A 17,314-nucleotide genomic window follows, 5' to 3' on the forward strand; every position below is an offset into this window, starting at 1 on the left:
TAACAGTTTTATTTCATTGGTAGATTTTGATTTTTAATTTTATTTATTTTATTTTATTTTATTTTTTCTATTCAGGCATCATTTTGTCTTTTCACATCTTGCTACAAGGCATTTTTCTACACTTGTCAGGTGAATGTAGCTTCAATTAAGTCCACTTATCCTTGAAAATAAAACAAACGCTTTTATTTCATTGGTTGATTTTTCTATTTTATTTTATTTATTTATGTATTTATTCAATTCAATTCAATTTTTCAATTTTTTTTTTCAATCCTGCAATGAGGCATTTTTTTTACACTTGTCAGGTGAATGTGGCCCAAATAAAGCCCAATAAGATAACTTTGCTTAGATTACAGTTTTTTGCAGTGCAGAATTTTATAAAATTGGCTTAAATTCATTTACAATCCTAAAAAATAGTCAGAAGTTAATTTTTTTTTTTTTAAGTCAAACTTTGCAGAAGCTGAATTTTCAAAATGAACCTTGAATCTTTAAGAGTCTTTACCTGTGTGCAGCCTCCTCCAAGGTCAGGTAAAGTCGTCTGAGAGAAAATGAAAGCAACTGTGTTTTATGTTCATGTAAACTTCCCCATTCCTTCACATGAAACATTCCTCTGCTCGTAAAAGACAACATCAAAATGCGTCTGTTGAACTTGATTTTCCTGTTTAGGATTCTGGTTTGTGTAATGGTCAGACCTCACATGGGATTTAGAGAATAATGGATTAAAAAAGGTCAAAATGAGTTTAAATTCATCCCAGCACCGAGCGTTAGTCATCAAGGAAAGAAGAAACAAACTTGAATGAAGTTACACCTTTGGGTAAATTAGCCCTTTAGAAAAGAACAAAGAAGCGATGCATCAAACACAAAGTGAGTTTTGGTCACATTTAAAGCGTGAAGTGCCACGCCCAAAAAATGCAGAGAGCTCAGAAAACACCAGAATCAAACTGTGAGTTTTATTTTAACCGTGTAAAGACAAACAAGCGCAAAATAAACACCAGAGGAAAATGTTTGACGTTGGCTTTAAGATCAGATCGAGCAAAGATTTCCACCCGTCAGCAGCGAGGCTTCTCCTCCTCATTCCCCGTCTTGGTGATGAAGAGTCTCTTGAGGAAGAGGAGCTGCAGGTACCCCGAGGTGACGATGAGGAGGCTGAGGGCGGTCGACCACCAGCTGATGTACTGTGAGTTGGAGCGCAGCAGGTAGAAGTCGGCGCTCTTCCTCATGCGGCTGAAGCCGTAGAAGCGAAACATGTGGAAGACGTGGTTCTCCACTTTGTGACTCGAGGCCTGAGGAACGCAGAACACAGGTCTCACTCAGACTCTCATTGTCAAGACAAATACTTCCTTTAACTGTGTCATCAAAGTTCTAAAAAGATTTTAAAGAGGGGGTATGGTGCTTTTCTTTAGTCTTCATTTTGTCCCTCTGGTGTCTTAAGACATCTCTACTCCATCCATCCTGGTGTTTCATAAAACTCTTATTTCAGCCTCTGTCTGAAACATTGTGTTGTAGCTACTGTCTCTTTAAGGCCCCTGCTCCAAGAACCCCCTTCCCTCTGATTGGCCAGCCCTCAGGAAACCTGTAAGGGGAGGAGCTACGGTAATACACTTGTCTAGCAGGGGATGTGAAGACCCCATCATTTCAGCAAGTCTCATGAAGATCTTGTGCCATTTTTAGAAAAGGTAGAGGTATGTGGATGTAGGTAACCAAAACACCCCTCTTTAAGTAAGTGTATCATCTCCTGTGTATGCGCGCGTGTGTACCTGTATGATACTCAGCGTGTTGTTCAGGTCTTTGCTGGCTTCCTCCTTCCTCTTCTTCTCTTCCTCCCGGAGTTGAGAGGGGTCCTGGAAGCTGTCGTAGTAAACGCCGAAGCTGAGGAAGATCTGCATGGTGCCGAAGCGGTTGTGGAAGTTACTGAAACACATCTGGTAGAAACCTGACGAGGGAACAACGAGAGGAATGCGAGATCGCCTTTCTTGTGACCTTCAGTTTTCACAGGCGTTAATGTTTTTACCATTGATGGAAAAATAAAAGCACAGGGAGGAGAGACAGTCAGAGAGGTACCTGTTTCTTTAGCTTCAAAGTTGATCTGACCCTGTGCATCATCAACGTTAGCCACCAACAGGCCGCTGGGAGCGTTGACGTGTACTGACAGGTGTCTGTCATGGCCGACTCCTGTCACCCACTGGACCTACAGGTGGACAGAAAGACATAGTAAAAAAAGAGTGCCTTTGCCTGTTGACACTGTGGACACACATGTTGTTGGGCACCTGTTGTGGCAGCTCTCTCTTCCTTGTCCGTTTCTTGTGATTTTTCATCTCTTTTTTATCATCTTTGCATTTGGAGAGGCTCATTTGTTGGTCATGGACACCAAACTGGTTTTGTCTTCAGTGATATTTTTACTACTCTTCTCCTGTGTTTGTCTGGAGATCCTACATGTAACCATGGCTGCATTGTTTACATGTGAAATAAGCTGTTAGCAGCCTGTAGCATGTCAATGCTAACTGGTGCAAGGCCAGATGTTTCCCCTGGTTCTCAGGTGTGAGCTAAGAAGTGACGACATGGACCTGTCCTTCCATCCATCGTTATTGGGAACGCAAGAAATATCCCCCATAAGATGGACAAGCTAGCCGTGCTAATCCAGCAACAGAGGGAATACCAGAAAGCAGAGAAGCATCATGCTATTCACAGACATGGCTAACAGAGCTAACACCAGACACCAAGGCCACATTGGAAGAGCTTCACTTGCTGTGAGCAGACAGGATCCAGGAGACAGAGACTGAACAGACTGCTGAAGTAGCTCAGTCCTGGACCCTGTGGAGGTGGAGGCTGGCTGACTGGACAATGATGGACAAGCTGTCAGCATCTATTTTCTTATGGAGCTTTTTACACTTTCTATACACTTTCTTACTTTTTTTTTCTTGATTGCTGCTGTGACTCCTCCTGGATTTCCCCTCAGGAATAAATAAAGTATTTTCTATTCTAAAAAGGTTAGTATCTGTCTCAGGCTGGACCCCAAACATCTCTGATAGACGAAAAAGAAGCTACATCCTGTCCTGCAATCCAGACACCTCTGATGGTGCTGATCTGTACAAATCCGCTTAAACCAGAAGAGGAAGTGTTTTTTTTTATTTGTAGTTATTTATTTGTTGTTGGAAAAGACATTTTTATTAATATACAATTAGATGTTTCTTATAGGGAGTCCTTTTCAAGATTTTATATTTCCATGTATGCAGAATTTTATACATCTTCTTCTGTTGCTTTTCAACAGAAGAGGATTAAGGCCATTAAAAAAAAAAATAGTAAAAAAAAGTCTGATTTTTTCATTACTATTTTTTTCTCAGAAAAAAATAGTAATGAAAAAAAATTCAGACTTTTTTTTTTTTAAGTAAAACATCCCCAACTGTACTAACTCTCACTCTTTTATGGTCTTAACCTCTTTGTTTTTATGGCTCTTATTGGTTTCTTTGTGCTACTTTAATTCATTTTATTTGTTTTATTGACGTTCTAATTTGATTTTATGGTGTGACTTTTCCCAAGGCGTGCATTTGTTTTGGAGAGCAGATCCTCTTTACTCTACTTTTCTTTGTTAAAGACATCTTTTCTCATGATGCAAAGCGACAGTGTAATGTATTTTCTGCAGATAAATGCTCTAAATGACGATTTTTCTGTTTGAAATTTGTGAGAAATGTCGTCAGTAGTCTATGGAATAACACACACATGTTCATTTTACTCAAACACACACCTGTAAACGGTGAAATCAGAACGGACACGTGCAGCAGTCTGTTTCTCTCACCATGAAGTTCAGGTAGAAAGTCTCTCCTTTGTGAGCAAAGTGCCAGAAACACTCCATCCCCGACGCGTGGAGCACCACGGCGAAGTCATACTGGTCCGACCCCCAGAACAGCTCCTGGTCTGTGATGTTGGGGTGGGGGTCCGTCAGGGGTCCGGCGTGAACCAAACCCCCAAACACGAGAACGAAAAACAGGCAGGAAATCCTACAAAACATGTCTGAGCAGACGGAGAGGGGTTCTCTAAATGAACGGGGAAGAGATGAGAAATGATTAACTGACTCCAAACGCTGAGTGAGTCTGTGAGAAAACTGCTCCGACCGCACAGGTGGAGTCGCTGAGATAAAGAGGAAAGACTGTCGTAAAGTTAAACCATGATGCTAGAAATGAAGAAAACAGAGGGAGACTTTTCAGAGGTAGAGAATCAACCTTTTTATTTTCAAAGGTCTTAAAATAAAGACAAATGACAGGTAAAGAAATAAAACTTCACAGAAAACTTTTAAAGAGATGATGACAGAGTAAAAATCTGAAATACTTCATTTCATTTCCAACTTTGCAGCTTTAAATGGACTAATTTCACTCCTGCAGATAAAAAAACTTCATAAGGAGAAAAAAATGATGTGATTTAAGAAAATATACAAAAACATTCTGATTGCACTGCTTTAAATCTCTAAACAAAGGCTCTGCAGACTCCAATTTTTCCAGCCAGGTGAGACTTTTAACAACACTCAGTCCTCATGATGGTCCAGACCTCACACATTTAACCCAGCAGGAATCGAACTGAGTCCAAACAACCGGACTATTCGTCTTTCCTGAGATGTGAAGAAACAACCTGCAGATCCTACACACGGCACCACTTTGGATTCAGGAAATAAATACTCACTGATCACTTCAGATGTGCCTTAATTCTTCATATCTCAGAGATTCTGATCTGTATTGAGGGCGGAAGCGATTCCTCGAATAACTCGAGTAACTCGATTACAAAAGCTGATCGAGGAATTTCCTCCACCTCGAGGAATCGTTTAATTTTAATAGATCAGAGGGTGGTATTTCACCCAGGACACATTTGTTGTGCTTCATTTAGTGACTTTTCAGACCCCTCTAGTGCTTTTTTTCCAAAACACTAATAGCGACAAATCCAGCTTCTTTTCTGGAGCTTCTGGTTCTCAATAAGCCGCGCATGCTGAGCCCCTCCCACGAGTGAATTAAGCCCTTGGTGAAATGTCTCATATCTAGATCACGTTGAATTTAGTTTTCCACTTATTTGAAACAAATTTTCATTAGGGAAATAACTGCTTTTTAACCAAACAAAAATTTATTTTATCCGATTACTCAATTAATCGATGGAATTTTCAGTAGAATACTCAAATAGCTGCAGCCCCATTCATATTGACATGACAGCATCACACAGTTGCTGCAGATTTGTCGGCTGAACATCCATGATGAGAATCTCCCGTTCCACCACATCCCAAAGGTGCTCTATTGGATTGAGATCTGGGGACTGTGGAGGACATTTGAGTACAGGGAACTCATTGTCATGCTGAAGAAAGCAGTCTGAGATGATTCCAGCTTTATGACATGGAGCGTTATCCTGCTGGAAGTAGCCATCAGAAGATGGGTACACTGTGCTCATAAAGGGATGGACATGGTCAGCAACAATACTCAGGTAGGCTGCGGACTTTAAACCATGCTCAGTTGGTACTAAGGGGCCCAAAGTGAGCCAAGAAAATCTCCCCCACACCATTACACCACCAGCAGCAGCAGCCTGAACCGCTGATACAAGGCAGGATGGATCCATGCTTTCATGTTGTTGAGGCCAAATTCTGACCCTACCATCTGAATGTGGAGCAGAAATCCAGACTCATCAGACCAGGCAACGTTTTTCCAATCTTCTATTGTCCAGTTTTGGTGTTGCTGTGTGAATTGTAGCCTCAGTTTCCTGTTCTTAGCTGACAGGAGGGTCACCCGGTGTGGTCTTCTGCTGCTGTAGCCCATCTGCCTCAAGGTTGGACGTGTTGTGTGTTCAGAGATGCTCTTCTGCAGACCTGGGTTGTAACCAGTGGTTATTTGAGTTACTGTTGCCTTTCTATCAGCTCCAACCAGTCTGTCCATTCTCCTCTGACCTCTGGCATCAACAAGGCATTTTGTCCCACAGAACTGCCGCTCACTGGATATTTTCTCTTTTTTGATCAGGTGAACCTCATTAAGCGACTGGTGAGTGTATATTTCCCTTTGGTTGCTCAGATATCACTCCACTCCAAAAACATCTTTTGGTCAGAACACCTGAAAAGGTGACCAACAAGCCGCCGTGCACCGAGCCTGCAGTCTAGTTTGGACTCGGTGTCTCCAGCTCAGAGACCTCCAAGGAGAGGATCGCTGTCTGTCTGTGGGATGTTTGGACGAATAGCTGGTCACACGGAGAACTCTGCCCCGCCCCTCCAGGTGCGTTTTGGGAGGAGGGTTGGTAGTTTGAGTCCAGCGAAGGGGCTGATCCACAGCACAGACGGCTGACCTCCAAAGACAGATCTGAGCCCCGCCCACCGAGTGTGACGCACCCATGTGGGCTTCTCGTTCTTTAGACGCTCGATCTCCTGAAACACACAGATACACACCCTCACTTTGATTCACACACAACGTAAAGTCAAACACACAACGTTAAACAAAGAGAACGTGGACGTCGTCCTCACCGTCTGGTCGTTGCAGATGGAGTGCAGCTGAGTGCTGAACATGACGGCTGTGAAGGTGAGGAAGAGGAGGGCCTCCATGCAGAGGAAGATCATCAGCAGCATCGTCACCGGCGGGGAGAAGTCACTGCACTCTTTAAGAAACACAAAGACGACGATTTGAGGCTTAAATACGAACCCTGGTCTTACCTACCGCCCATGAAACCTTTAGGGACTCACCTTCCCACTGGACTCTGACGCAGGTGATGAAGTGGTATCCACAGAGAGCCAGAGCGTGACCGGAGATCATCGCGATGTACATCTGTCAAATAGAGGCAAAGAACTCAGAAAAGTCATAAAAGTTATAAAACTATGTGCACTTCTGAGAACTCCAACATTTTTAAACCCCAGCTAAAGAAATTAGACATTTGCGCCTAAATCACAAACAGGCAGCACAGATTTCTTCAGATTGCAGCGAGGAAATGTTGATAATTCATTACAGTTGATTAAGTTTGGTTACTGTGAATAAAAAAAAAAAGCTTGTGATGCAACATCTGAGCTCTAAACACGTCACTAACTATGATTTTAAAGCTCTACAGCAGCACTGAACACAGTCTACTCTATTCACACAGATTAGTCACCGTGTTCACGTCTTCATTCAGCCGACATCAACACTAAGATTCCCACATGGAAGGTTGAACATCAAAAAGACAGATTAACATCACATTATAAAAATACAATCTCTTAGATTTAACATCTCTGTTTGTTTAACTTGTGTTTTTCTGGTTTTGAGAGAAGAGGTTAACCTAAAGATGAGAAAAGGAAAGAAGAGTTAAAGAACTCACGGTGAAGAGGACGAAGAAGCGCTGGTTCTTCTCCCCGACGCAGTTATTGACCCAGGGACAGTGGTGGTCCATTTTACGGATGCAGCGCTGACAGATACTGAAGATGAAGAAGAGAAGAAACAAAAAGCAGATTTATGATCAGTTTCTGAACGACCCTCAGTGCCTGTTTTCAGCTCGTCTTTTCTCTCATTAAACTCTGTTGTGTTAGTGAAGTTTCATGTAGAGAAGTCTGAGCCGCTACAGAGTCAACATAGACACCAAACTGGTTTTTTGTCTTCAGTGATATTTTTACTATTTTTCTCCTGTTTGTCTGGAGATCCTACATGTAACCATGGCTGCATTATTTACATGTGAAATAAGCTGCCTGTAGCATGTCAATGCTGACTGGTGCAAGGCCTGATGTTTCCCACAAGGTGAGGACAACGTGCTGGTTCTCAGGTGTGAGCTAAGAAGTGACGACATGGACCTGTCCTTCCATCCATCGTTATTGGGAACGTAAGACCTATCTCCAATAAGACGGACGAGCTAGCTGTGCTAACCCAGCAATAGAGGGAATACCAGAAGGCAGAGTAGCATCATGCTATTTACAGACATGGCTAACGGAGCTAACACCAGACACCAACCCAACATTAGAGGAGCTTCACCTGCTGTGAGCAGACAGGATCCAGGAGACAGAGACTGAACAGACTGCTGAAGAAGCTCAGTCCTGGACCCTGTGGAGGAGCAGCTATTTTTTTTATGGAGCTTTTTTCACTTTCTATACACTTTCTTACTTTTGTTTTCTTGATTGCTGCTGTGACTCCTCCTAAATTTCCCCTTAGGAATAAATAAAGTATTTTCTATTCTATTCCATATGGGGGCGTGTCTGTCAGTGAAAAGACTTCCGCAAAGCCAGCTCTGGTGTTTCCTCGATCATAGCTCCTCCGATCAGTCTCCTCCATCCTCTCTCCTCTGAGCACAATTACCGCTTTGGGACAGTCTTCAAAATGGCGACTTTTATGTCTTTCTTTTTATTTTTTAGATTAAATATGAGTTAATCTTACCTGAAAAGCCCAAAAAAGTCTTATTTCAAGATATTAAAAGACAAAATTGAAGCCTGAGTTGCATCTTTTTTTCCTATGAGGTACAACAAATTGTTCTCGTTTAATTTTTACTGAATAAGGATGTTTCAATAAAAGGTACTCAACAAGTATTTTTTTTTCTTATGCCAATTTTAAGCAGTTTAAGTGTTTTTTTAATACTTTAAAATATATATTTATTTTAATAAGTCCCTTTTTTCTAAAATAAGATAGAAACACTCGCTTGGATATCAGTTGTATATATGTTATATATATGCACTTATTATGACCATTTATCCAAAAAATTGACCCTCTGACAAGTTTTTTTCCCCTTTTCTTGACAATTGTATTTTGTGGTTTTCACTCAGACTTTTCACATTTTTGACCAAAAACCTGAGATTTAAAATGTGTTTCAGTATTTCAGCTTTTGGACCCATTCTCATCATTTCATCTTTACCCTCAAAATGCAAATTAAAAAGAATTGGTGTCCCCCGTCCTGTCTGTGAAGATCTAATCGGAGATCACATCCTGATACGTTACATAATAAATGTCATGTTCGTTTTTTCTTCATTAATGAGCTTGAAGCAGAGCTGAGCTGATGTCTGAACTCCAGCAGGTTGATAAAAGTCTCTGACCTGCAGTGGTGAGCCCGCTCAGGTTTGATGCTGCAGCATTTAGGACATTTGTAGACGACCTCGCCCGGCTTCAGCTGCAGACTCTCCATGTGCTTTTTCGTGGCGTTTCCTCGAGGAACGGCCCCCTAAGGGGAAAAGGAGGAAAACTGGATTTTAAAAAAAAGATTAATTCTGTTAATGTGCTGCAGCTGAGTTCTTCTATTAACCCTCCTCACCGGGTCCGTCAGCATGGTGCGGAGGTGGGAAGCCAGCGCCAGCACAGCCAGGCTGTTGAAGATCACCCCGTTGACCACCGTGTACCAGAAGCTCCTGGAGGGCAGCAGCATGACGAAGGTGACCACGAAGTCGGCGAAGAAGACCAGGTACCAGGTGATGAAGGCGCACACCATGCCGCAGCAGTCCTGGATGAACCAGAGGCGTGTTGCAGCCTCGCTGCGTGAGCTGCGGTGAGTCTCCTCCCTGTCCAGCAGGGGGTGCTGCTGCTCCACATCCCTCAGCCTGTGGCCTGAGGACATCCTGCTCAGATAGGAGATTTAAATTTAATGTTAAGAATAATGTCTTAGTATGAGAAATATTTTTTTTTACTCATTACCACCAAGTCAGACATCTTTTTTGTCTATTATTCTGGTCTAGTAAGACATTTTTGTCTAGAAATATGACATAAACTCCTGTTAGAATTTAGTTTTCATAGTGTTGTCCTTACCTAAAACTGCTCTTTGCCTTTCTTTACAGCATCACCTCCTCCCTTCTAGATGCTCCATCCTGCAGATTAGAGCTTCACTGTGGAAATCTGGAGAGATCTCAGAAAAAAATAGAGGGAAAAGGATGAAAACTGATACTGAAGAGAAAATCTTTGTATCTACAAGCAGCAGAAAGGTATGACTCTGGAGTGGAACCACTACCAACCACTACTACTACCAAATAACACAGTTTGTGGCTGTAATTCATCCACTAATGCACGTTTTATCTCTGTTACAGTCATAACACTCTCTCTGTTGGTCCCCTTTCTCCTTTGAATAATAAAAGTAACACGAAATAAGTCAAAAATAGGGACATAATTTAATCCCCCAAGATAAGAAAGATAGTTTTTTTCTCCCATTACCTGTTAAAGAGATTTAAACGGCGATTTCCAATATTAAAAGTCATTTTTTAAAGCATATGTTGTGAGACCTAGGAACTAGTGTGTAAAAATACTCGCTAGTGGTCTAATAAACCTACTTTAACGAGCTTTTTAAATCATATTTACTTACGTTAAATTAATTAACTTGGATATATTTCGATCCCAAAGTTAAGACATTAAGGCTCTGGAAGTAAAGCAACATGTTAGCCCTGTTTCAGCTATCTTTAAATCAGCGATTATCCGTTTGCAACAGGATAGGTGTTTCGAAATAAAAGGTGACCGTGCTAATTGACGTCTTTCAACCGTTATAAAGCCACAGTCATCGCGAATGCTTTGTTTAATTTTTATATTTTCCAATTAAATCTTCGTGGTCATTAAAACAAAACAAAGAGGCGTACGTGGTAATGTTTCTTTATAACAGTAGCGGCTCAACAGCCACCGGCGTACTTAACCGGAAGTCGACAGTTAAAACGGCAACATTTTATCTTGCAACACTATTAGGCATTTCCGGTCGTATTTCTGCTTATTGTTCTGACTAAATATTACGCAAATTGCAGTCAAACAAAAGAGTTAGTGAAAGCTACCAGAGCACACACATGTTGTCTGTGACTGAAGACACGAACAGAATAAAAGAAAGAGTCACGATATCGAAACAACGTCATCAACTGACGAAAACAGGAGCACTTTAAAAAGCTAAAGCTTTAATTTTCAGGCTCAGGGATTTTTTAAGGTACCAGCGTTTACATTCATTAAAATTGCGTTACTCACTGTGTTAAAAGACTCCAGGGCTTGATGTCAGGTTGTTTTCTTTTTTATTTCCTTTAAATTCATGGGATGTACCGCTCCCTGCTCCTGTGCTCGTGAGGCTCGCATCCACTTAGGTCACGTGAGTGACTGTTCCGGAAGTTTAGTAAAAACGGTCCGTCGTTGAGTAAAAAAAAAAAAAAAAAAAAGAAGAAATTGATTTTGAAAATAATTATGTTGCAAACTACTTTCATTAACAATATATAATATTATTATAATCAAACAATATACATATTTCTTTCTTTTTTATCACTCGAATAAATGATGGTTGACAGATGATTCACTGACGCCCTCGTGTGGCCGATTTGAGAATAACGAAATAAGAGATTGAGTAGGTAAAAATAGCTGGATAGACAGCTTGACCCGACCTGAATTTTGTGGAAATTTATGTGAGTTTATTAAGTTTTTTAAATCCTTTAAATAAATGATTTATTGCGGGATATTTAGAAAAACTGTTATTTTGGTGTTAACACAGGAAGACACACTGTCTATTATAAATACTGAACAGTATCCATTATAAAATATTTTAAGGGTTGGTTTGAAAACATGAACTCTGTGTTTTCATTCATATGACATGTTACTGAAACCTCCCTCAAGAATAAAAACAGCACAAACAGTCACAGGTTTCGTCTTAATGACATGTTTATTATTGGTTATCAGTGTGGGAATTAAATAAGGCACATTCACATCATCTTTACACATTCGACCTGAAATAAAAACAGTGGTACAAAAATAATTAAGACTTCTGATTGGGTTTGACATCTTTTCAGGTTAAATCAGACACTGAAACACGAGGACGCCGCCCTCCTGTAAACTGTGGGGATGTGTTTCTGAGAGCTGAAGATCAGAAACAAATTATCCAAGAAAAAGACTCAAAAACACACCAGACAGAGAGTCTGAGTTAAAACTTAAGTTTCATCCTCACTGAAGGAGTCAGACACGGTATGAGTGATGTGGACATGTGACAGTTATACAGTACTACAGCTGTTTCTTTATGTTGTAATGCATCTGTATTGACGAAGACAGTCTAAAGACCAAAGGAGTGATTTCTTAGTTGTTTTAGCTCATATACTCCTGTTCTTGTTTGACATCTTCAGAATAACTTCAAGAAAGAGCTGTCATTTATTTCTACATCAGTAAGAGTCAGTATTAGTATCTGAGTTATGTCTCATTTAACATATTTTACAGAAAACACTGCTCAAGGTAATCCAGAAGTGTTGTAATGACATGTCTCTCCAGTAGAGGGCACTCTGACAATATTATCATAAATCCTTTCAGCATTGTTTGCAGTTTTGCTGCCTTTAAGAGCTTTTTAAGAGTCAAATTAACAAAAACAGAGCAAAGTTGATGTTGTTTTTTTGTTTTTTTTCTTTTTTTTGTTTCGGCTTAAAAAATCCTGCAACCATGGGTGTAACCTTTGAATACTTCTCCTTTAAAACCATATCCATTTTGATTTCATCCAACAGGCGCACAATAAAATGATTAATTTTGAATTAAAGCACAAAAAAATTAAATCATATTGTCATTTGATTTTAAGAAATCATGCTCACAATCAAATAAAATCAGAATCATGAATGCATTTTTTTCAGTTTTTCATCAAAAATCACCCCACTAATGATTCCTTTCATCATCTAAAGCTCCTGTGAGGATTTTTGTGTGGGTTGATTTTGGCGCCCCCTGTGGTAAAATCAGTATCTGCATGCATACGTCGTGTTCTCATTGTGCTTCATCTCAAAGGTGTTGCTCTTTAGGAATCCCTGCTGGGGCGAGAATAACTGAGAAATAATCCTCTTTCAGGTAGCCTCTGTTGATTTTGTAGCTCATAAAAAGCACCAATGTTTATTTTATTATCTTTTTAAAAAGCCAGAAACGCCTCACAGGAGCTGTAAATGTTTTATCTTCAGAAAGCGATGATTAAAAATGACGAATGAAAACACTTCCAACATGAAAAGCACAAAAACAGACATTTGTTTGAAATGTTAAAGACGTCAGACCTGGATAGATTTAGGTCACTAACTTTCCTGATGCATTCAAGGATGCTCAGACATTTGGAAACAGTTTGTGTTAAATCTAAGATCTTTAATTAAAACATAAAACCAGCTGTGGGGAGAACTCCTCACACACACACACCACACACCAACATAAACAAATCTCATTAATCACATAAAAACAATCCCAGCTGAACGTGAGTGACACTACGTGAAATGAACTGTTTTTTTTTTTATCAGACAAACAAATAAAGATCGATTCAAGTAAAACAAAAACAGATTTTCAAACGGAGCCTGCTGCTAAAATTACAGCGTCAGTCAATCAGCTTAAAACATAAACAATCATACAAAATTTAACTAAAATAACTTCAGTTTGCATCCCTTTTATTTTGTAAAGGCGTGATGAAGAAAGTGCTTCAAACGAAGAAGAAGAAGAAGAGGAGGAAACTGGTTTAAGGTCTGGGTCAGGTTGCTGGTACAAATCTGAAGTTTGAGTCTGGTTTAATTTCTTGCATATCAGAATCTTATTAACCATGTGCTACCAAACCAGTTGAGCTGCAGCGGGGATGTGTTTAATCTCATCTTGACTCTTTGTTTCTGTATTTCACCCAAACTTAAACAACATTTACAACTTCATGACTCGAGTTTTTCAGCAATTTTCTTTGAACTAAAGAGAGAAGTTTATTTCAGCTGGCAGCTCCTGGAGCCTCAAACGAAGCCTCGCAGAGAAGCGAATCTTCAAAGTATCAGAGATGACGTTAGTTTGCTCTGAAGAGAAAAAAGTCTTGGTGGAAAGTTTGGCAACTGTTTCTACATTTTTTGAAATCCAAACTGCAGAGATGCAGCAAACAAAACTTAAGCAGACTTGACTGTTTCTCCACAGATCATTGAAAACATCAAATTTAAGCCGCTTTGACAGGCTAACAGCATTTTCAAATTTTAGGGGTGAACTTTTCCCTCCCTTTCTGTCCCATCACTTCTACACTTCTCTGTTTTCAGGGAGCAGATTTACCATAATCTAGCTTTTATCCATTTCCAGCTATGACAGAAACAACCTCCTCTGCAGGATTAGAGAGCACCATGGAAAACCTAAGATGTTTCAGCGAAGCCTCTTAAAGCTTCCTTTGTGTTTTCGGAGAGTCTAACTGTTGAAATGTGACTTCACTGTGTGTTTTCTATGAGCGACGCAGCAACGGTATGAACCTGCTCTGTGGGTGCAGCTGGTGAGCTTCATCTGTGTGCTTTTCTGTCCACACCGGGTGAGAGGACATGATGGCTGAGACTTTTTATTTTGCATTTCTAGAATCTGAAGTCAAAATAAAGTTAAAAATGGGTCCAAATGTAGAAAACAGAGATGAAAAATGAAAGATTCAACCAAAATAATGAGTCGAAGAATCTTAGCGGGTGGTCTTATTCGACTTAAAGCTACTGTGAGGATTTTTTAGTCCTGTACGAAATAGAGTGATGATGGTTTTAACGCCACTCTGTGGCCAACAGAAGCAAAATACACCATCAGTAATTAAAAAAAAAAATTCTTAAAACCTGGTCATGACGTTTAAACTGCTGGCAGGGGGTAGGTGTCGGAAAGATTTACTAACTACAGGCTCCAGAAACTGTTGAATCTTTTTCTTTCTTTATGAAAAAAGTGACCAATAAAGTGACCTATCTTTGATAGAAAACAAAACGGGCGCCAAATTCAAAACAAACCAAAAGTTCCTCACAGGAGCTTTAATAAGAGCCACACCCAGAAAAATGTCTTATTTCAAAATATTAAAAGACAAAAGTGATGGCTGATTTAGCAAGAAAAAGTTTTCTTGTGGGAAAAAGTTTTCCTTGTGTCAAGAAACTTTTTTGTCTTTTAGTATCTAGAAATAAAACATTTTTTTCTAGACTTTTGGGAAATTCTGGCTTATACTGAGTCTAATGAGACTTTTTTTATTTACTAAAACTAAGAAACACTTGCTAAGATTTCAGTTTTTGCATTGCAAAGGTCAAATATGAGGGGAATGAAGTCTATTTTTTGAGTTTTGGTTTTGAAAAGTCAAAGATTGCGATGAGAGAATTGCAAATAAGTCAAAAAGTGCTTCAACCAAAGTTTCAAAATGAAGAATAAATTGTCCAAAAGTCCAGGAAGAGGAAGTGTAACACATAAACTGGTGATGAGTTTGATGTAAAGGAAAAGAAAAGTGAAGAATTAAAAAATAGAAATGAAATAACACATTTTGGGGAGGATGAAATGTTTTAAAAAGTTTTGTAAAGCAGAAAAAAAATGTCAGAGATGTCAAAAAAAATTTGAATGAAGAGTTTTTTGTTTCTGAAATGCAAAATAAAATCAGCCCCTGTTAGGTTTTTGTTTTTCTTCCACCCACTGCCGCTGAATCTCCACCGAGTCTGTGTGTGCGAGTGATTTTTTCTTTATTTACCAGTTCAGAGTCACTCCCTCTCAGTCTGCCTCACAGCATCTCCATCTCTGTGGAGTAGTTGGTCTCTCCGGTCTGGCTGGTGTCCCTCTGGTGGCCTTCGTCGGTCTGGATGGTGGAGCTGGAGTCTCCGTCTTCGCTCTCCGACTGAAACGCCTCCAGCGCCTCGGTGGCCGTCTGGTCTTTGGGCGACTCTAACTTTCCGTTCAGAGGACGCAGACCCTGCCCGGGCGGCTCGGTGGGGTCGTGTGACGCGGAGTGGTTGTTGGAGGTGTGTGTGGGGAAGGATTCGGGGGAGTGTGACGGAGCGTTGGAGGAGGAGGAGGAGGGAGAGGTCTGGCTGCAGCTGGAGTCAGAGGAGTGGGTTTCACTTTTGTCCGGCTGGGTTTTGGCTCTGTACGCCTGGACTCCGGCTGATTTGGGAGCGTGTTTGGGCCGAGGCAGCTCAGGGGTGTGTTCACCTGAGTCCAGGGTGTGCCAGCGCCCCATGTGCCGCTCCCTCAGTCGGGGTCCTGCGATCAGGCTCCCAGCGGGGTTGCTGACCTCCACCGTCTCCCCTCTTCTCAACCTCCGCCTGTCTGGATTCACCTGAGGACAAAACCGGGATTTTAAAGCTTTGCTGGAACAAACAGAGCAGGTCAGGTGCAGTTCTTAGAGTGTCCACTAGAGGAGCTGCTGTCAAAATGTCAAACTTTACAGCAGAAACAAACATTTACAGCCTGAAACACAAACAATCCTGCTCTGTAACAACTCTACAGAGCTGAATTTTTATAAAAATCATCTGTTCACTCTTTATCTGTTTTTAGAAGGATTCAGGTGATGTATAATTGGGGGCGTGGCCTCTTTGAGTGACTTCTGAGCTGTGTTTGTGGTGCAAAAATTAAAAAGTGTGCTTCAACTTATCGTCAAACCTAAGATCTGCACTCGAGCGTACCTGGTTTGTGTTGGTCGAACACCTCGGGGGAGGCCCTGAGGAGCCTTTCTTCATCTGCTGCATCCTGAATGAATCAAATCAAACACGGTTAACACAATAACTTTAACAGCCTCCTCTTTAATTATGATCCTTTAACCGTTAACACCTGCTGATGGACTGAGCCAGCTTCTGTTTCCTGCCGTTAGCGTGATCCTGCAGCCGCAGACGCTGGACGAAAGAGTGAGCTGCAGAGACAACAAGAAAAAAGGACGTAAAGTTGTGTATCTAAAAATAGTGCTGCATATTTTTCTGATGCAGGATACAAAACAGAGCGTTAACTAAACATTAGTCACTGTTTGAGAGACATTAAAGGTGGAGTCTGCAGGATTTTCCTAAAAATAAAAAGTAAACTTTTACAGGAATAACGCTGCTCAATCATCTCATAAGGGCCTCTACGTGTGTCAGTGTCTGTGTCTGCCCCAACCCCCTCCTCTGCCTGTGTGTTGATGTTTACATTGTATCTGGGCGGAGCGTAAGCGTGGTTACATCAGCAAATCACAGCGCCCCCAGTGCACAAATGGCTTTGCGTGTTGATTAGCGAGTGGAAGAAGCTAATCAGAGCGGCTACGACAGCAGATAGCTAAAGCTTTTTCTTATACAAGGGTGAAGCTTGGCTTGAATTTCACTTAAAGAACAGCACGGGACAAAGAGCAACGCAAGTTAACTTTCTGCTAACCAGGTATGTGTCAAATACCAGTGATTAGCTTGTGCTAATATACCAAGTCAGGTGCACGGCTCTCAAGTCTCTTCCATGCAGAAACTTGATGCTACAGGTGGTTGCAGGGCTAGTGAGTGTGTTCAGGTATCTACGGTCTAAGGCAGTGGGTGTGGGCTGCAGCTGGCACTGAGCCAAGGAGGAGGAGCCCAGTTTGAAAGTTGTGTTTACAAACAAGTATCAAAAATTCAGCAGACCCGACCTTTAAAGAGCAATATAAATCCTTAACATGGCAATATAAAAAAAATATAAAATCAAGTTTACCACACATTATCTACCAATCTGTACATACCATTAAGTGCGCAACA

General features: G+C 40.8%; 3 protein-coding genes across 3 annotated transcripts in view; all 3 read right to left on the bottom strand.

The window, feature by feature from the left end:
* Nucleotides 1-1,046: 1,046 nt before the first annotated feature.
* tmed6 (transmembrane p24 trafficking protein 6) lies at nucleotides 1,047-4,003 on the bottom strand. Its single transcript, XM_074678447.1, has 4 exons — nucleotides 3,791-4,003; nucleotides 2,059-2,185; nucleotides 1,755-1,930; nucleotides 1,047-1,280 (listed from the first exon to the last, which is right to left on the bottom strand). Exons 1-4 carry the CDS (start codon nucleotides 4,001-4,003, stop codon nucleotides 1,047-1,049), a joined length of 750 nt encoding a protein of 249 aa, XP_074534548.1.
* A 1,597-nt stretch (nucleotides 4,004-5,600) lies between these two features.
* Nucleotides 5,601-9,775, bottom strand: LOC141796710 (palmitoyltransferase ZDHHC7-like). Its single transcript, XM_074677958.1, has 7 exons — nucleotides 9,690-9,775; nucleotides 9,202-9,502; nucleotides 8,987-9,111; nucleotides 7,294-7,390; nucleotides 6,689-6,770; nucleotides 6,473-6,603; nucleotides 5,601-6,376 (listed from the first exon to the last, which is right to left on the bottom strand). The coding sequence occupies exons 2-7, from the start codon at nucleotides 9,499-9,501 to the stop codon at nucleotides 6,197-6,199; spliced, it is 915 nt and encodes a 304-aa protein (XP_074534059.1). The 5' UTR covers nucleotide 9,502; nucleotides 9,690-9,775; the 3' UTR covers nucleotides 5,601-6,196.
* Nucleotides 9,776-11,544: 1,769 nt separating this feature from the next.
* ankrd27 (ankyrin repeat domain 27 (VPS9 domain)) overlaps nucleotides 11,545-17,314 on the bottom strand; it is a 47,650-nt gene continuing 41,880 nt past the window's right edge. Inside the window, exons 26-28 of the mRNA XM_074677489.1 lie at nucleotides 16,398-16,476; nucleotides 16,253-16,316; nucleotides 11,545-15,906 (exon numbers count right to left, since the gene is read on the bottom strand). Coding sequence (XP_074533590.1) covers nucleotides 15,352-15,906; nucleotides 16,253-16,316; nucleotides 16,398-16,476 — 698 coding nt within the window. The 3' untranslated portion in view covers nucleotides 11,545-15,351. The remainder of the gene's footprint in view (nucleotides 15,907-16,252; nucleotides 16,317-16,397; nucleotides 16,477-17,314) is intronic.

This window comes from Halichoeres trimaculatus, unplaced genomic scaffold, assembly GCF_033239565.1.
Source record: "Halichoeres trimaculatus isolate MK-OKI-2021-1 unplaced genomic scaffold, fHalTri1.1 fHalTri1_scaffold_10, whole genome shotgun sequence".
NCBI classification, from domain to species: domain Eukaryota; kingdom Metazoa; phylum Chordata; class Actinopteri; order Labriformes; family Labridae; genus Halichoeres; species Halichoeres trimaculatus.

What these genes read in the sequence shown, in the direction of transcription:
- tmed6 (XM_074678447.1), bottom strand. Translation starts at nt 4,003, where the DNA reads ATGTTTTGTAGGATTTCCTGCCTGTTTTTCGTTCTCGTGTTTGGGGGT. An exon ending in CTTTCTACCTGAACTTCATG is followed by an intron (nt 2,186 to 3,790) that starts GTGAGAGAAACA and finishes GTCCACCTGTAG; the next exon opens with GTCCAGTGGGTGACAGGAGT. An exon ending in CTTTGAAGCTAAAGAAACAG is followed by an intron (nt 1,931 to 2,058) that starts GTACCTCTCTGA and finishes TTCCCTCGTCAG; the next exon opens with GTTTCTACCAGATGTGTTTC.
- LOC141796710 (XM_074677958.1), bottom strand. Translation starts at nt 9,501, where the DNA reads ATGTCCTCAGGCCACAGGCTGAGGGATGTGGAGCAGCAGCACCCCCTG. An exon ending in GCACCATGCTGACGGACCCG is followed by an intron (nt 9,112 to 9,201) that starts GTGAGGAGGGTT and finishes TTTTCCCCTTAG; the next exon opens with GGGGCCGTTCCTCGAGGAAA. An exon ending in CGTCAGAGTCCAGTGGGAAG is followed by an intron (nt 6,604 to 6,688) that starts GTGAGTCCCTAA and finishes TGTTTCTTAAAG; the next exon opens with AGTGCAGTGACTTCTCCCCG.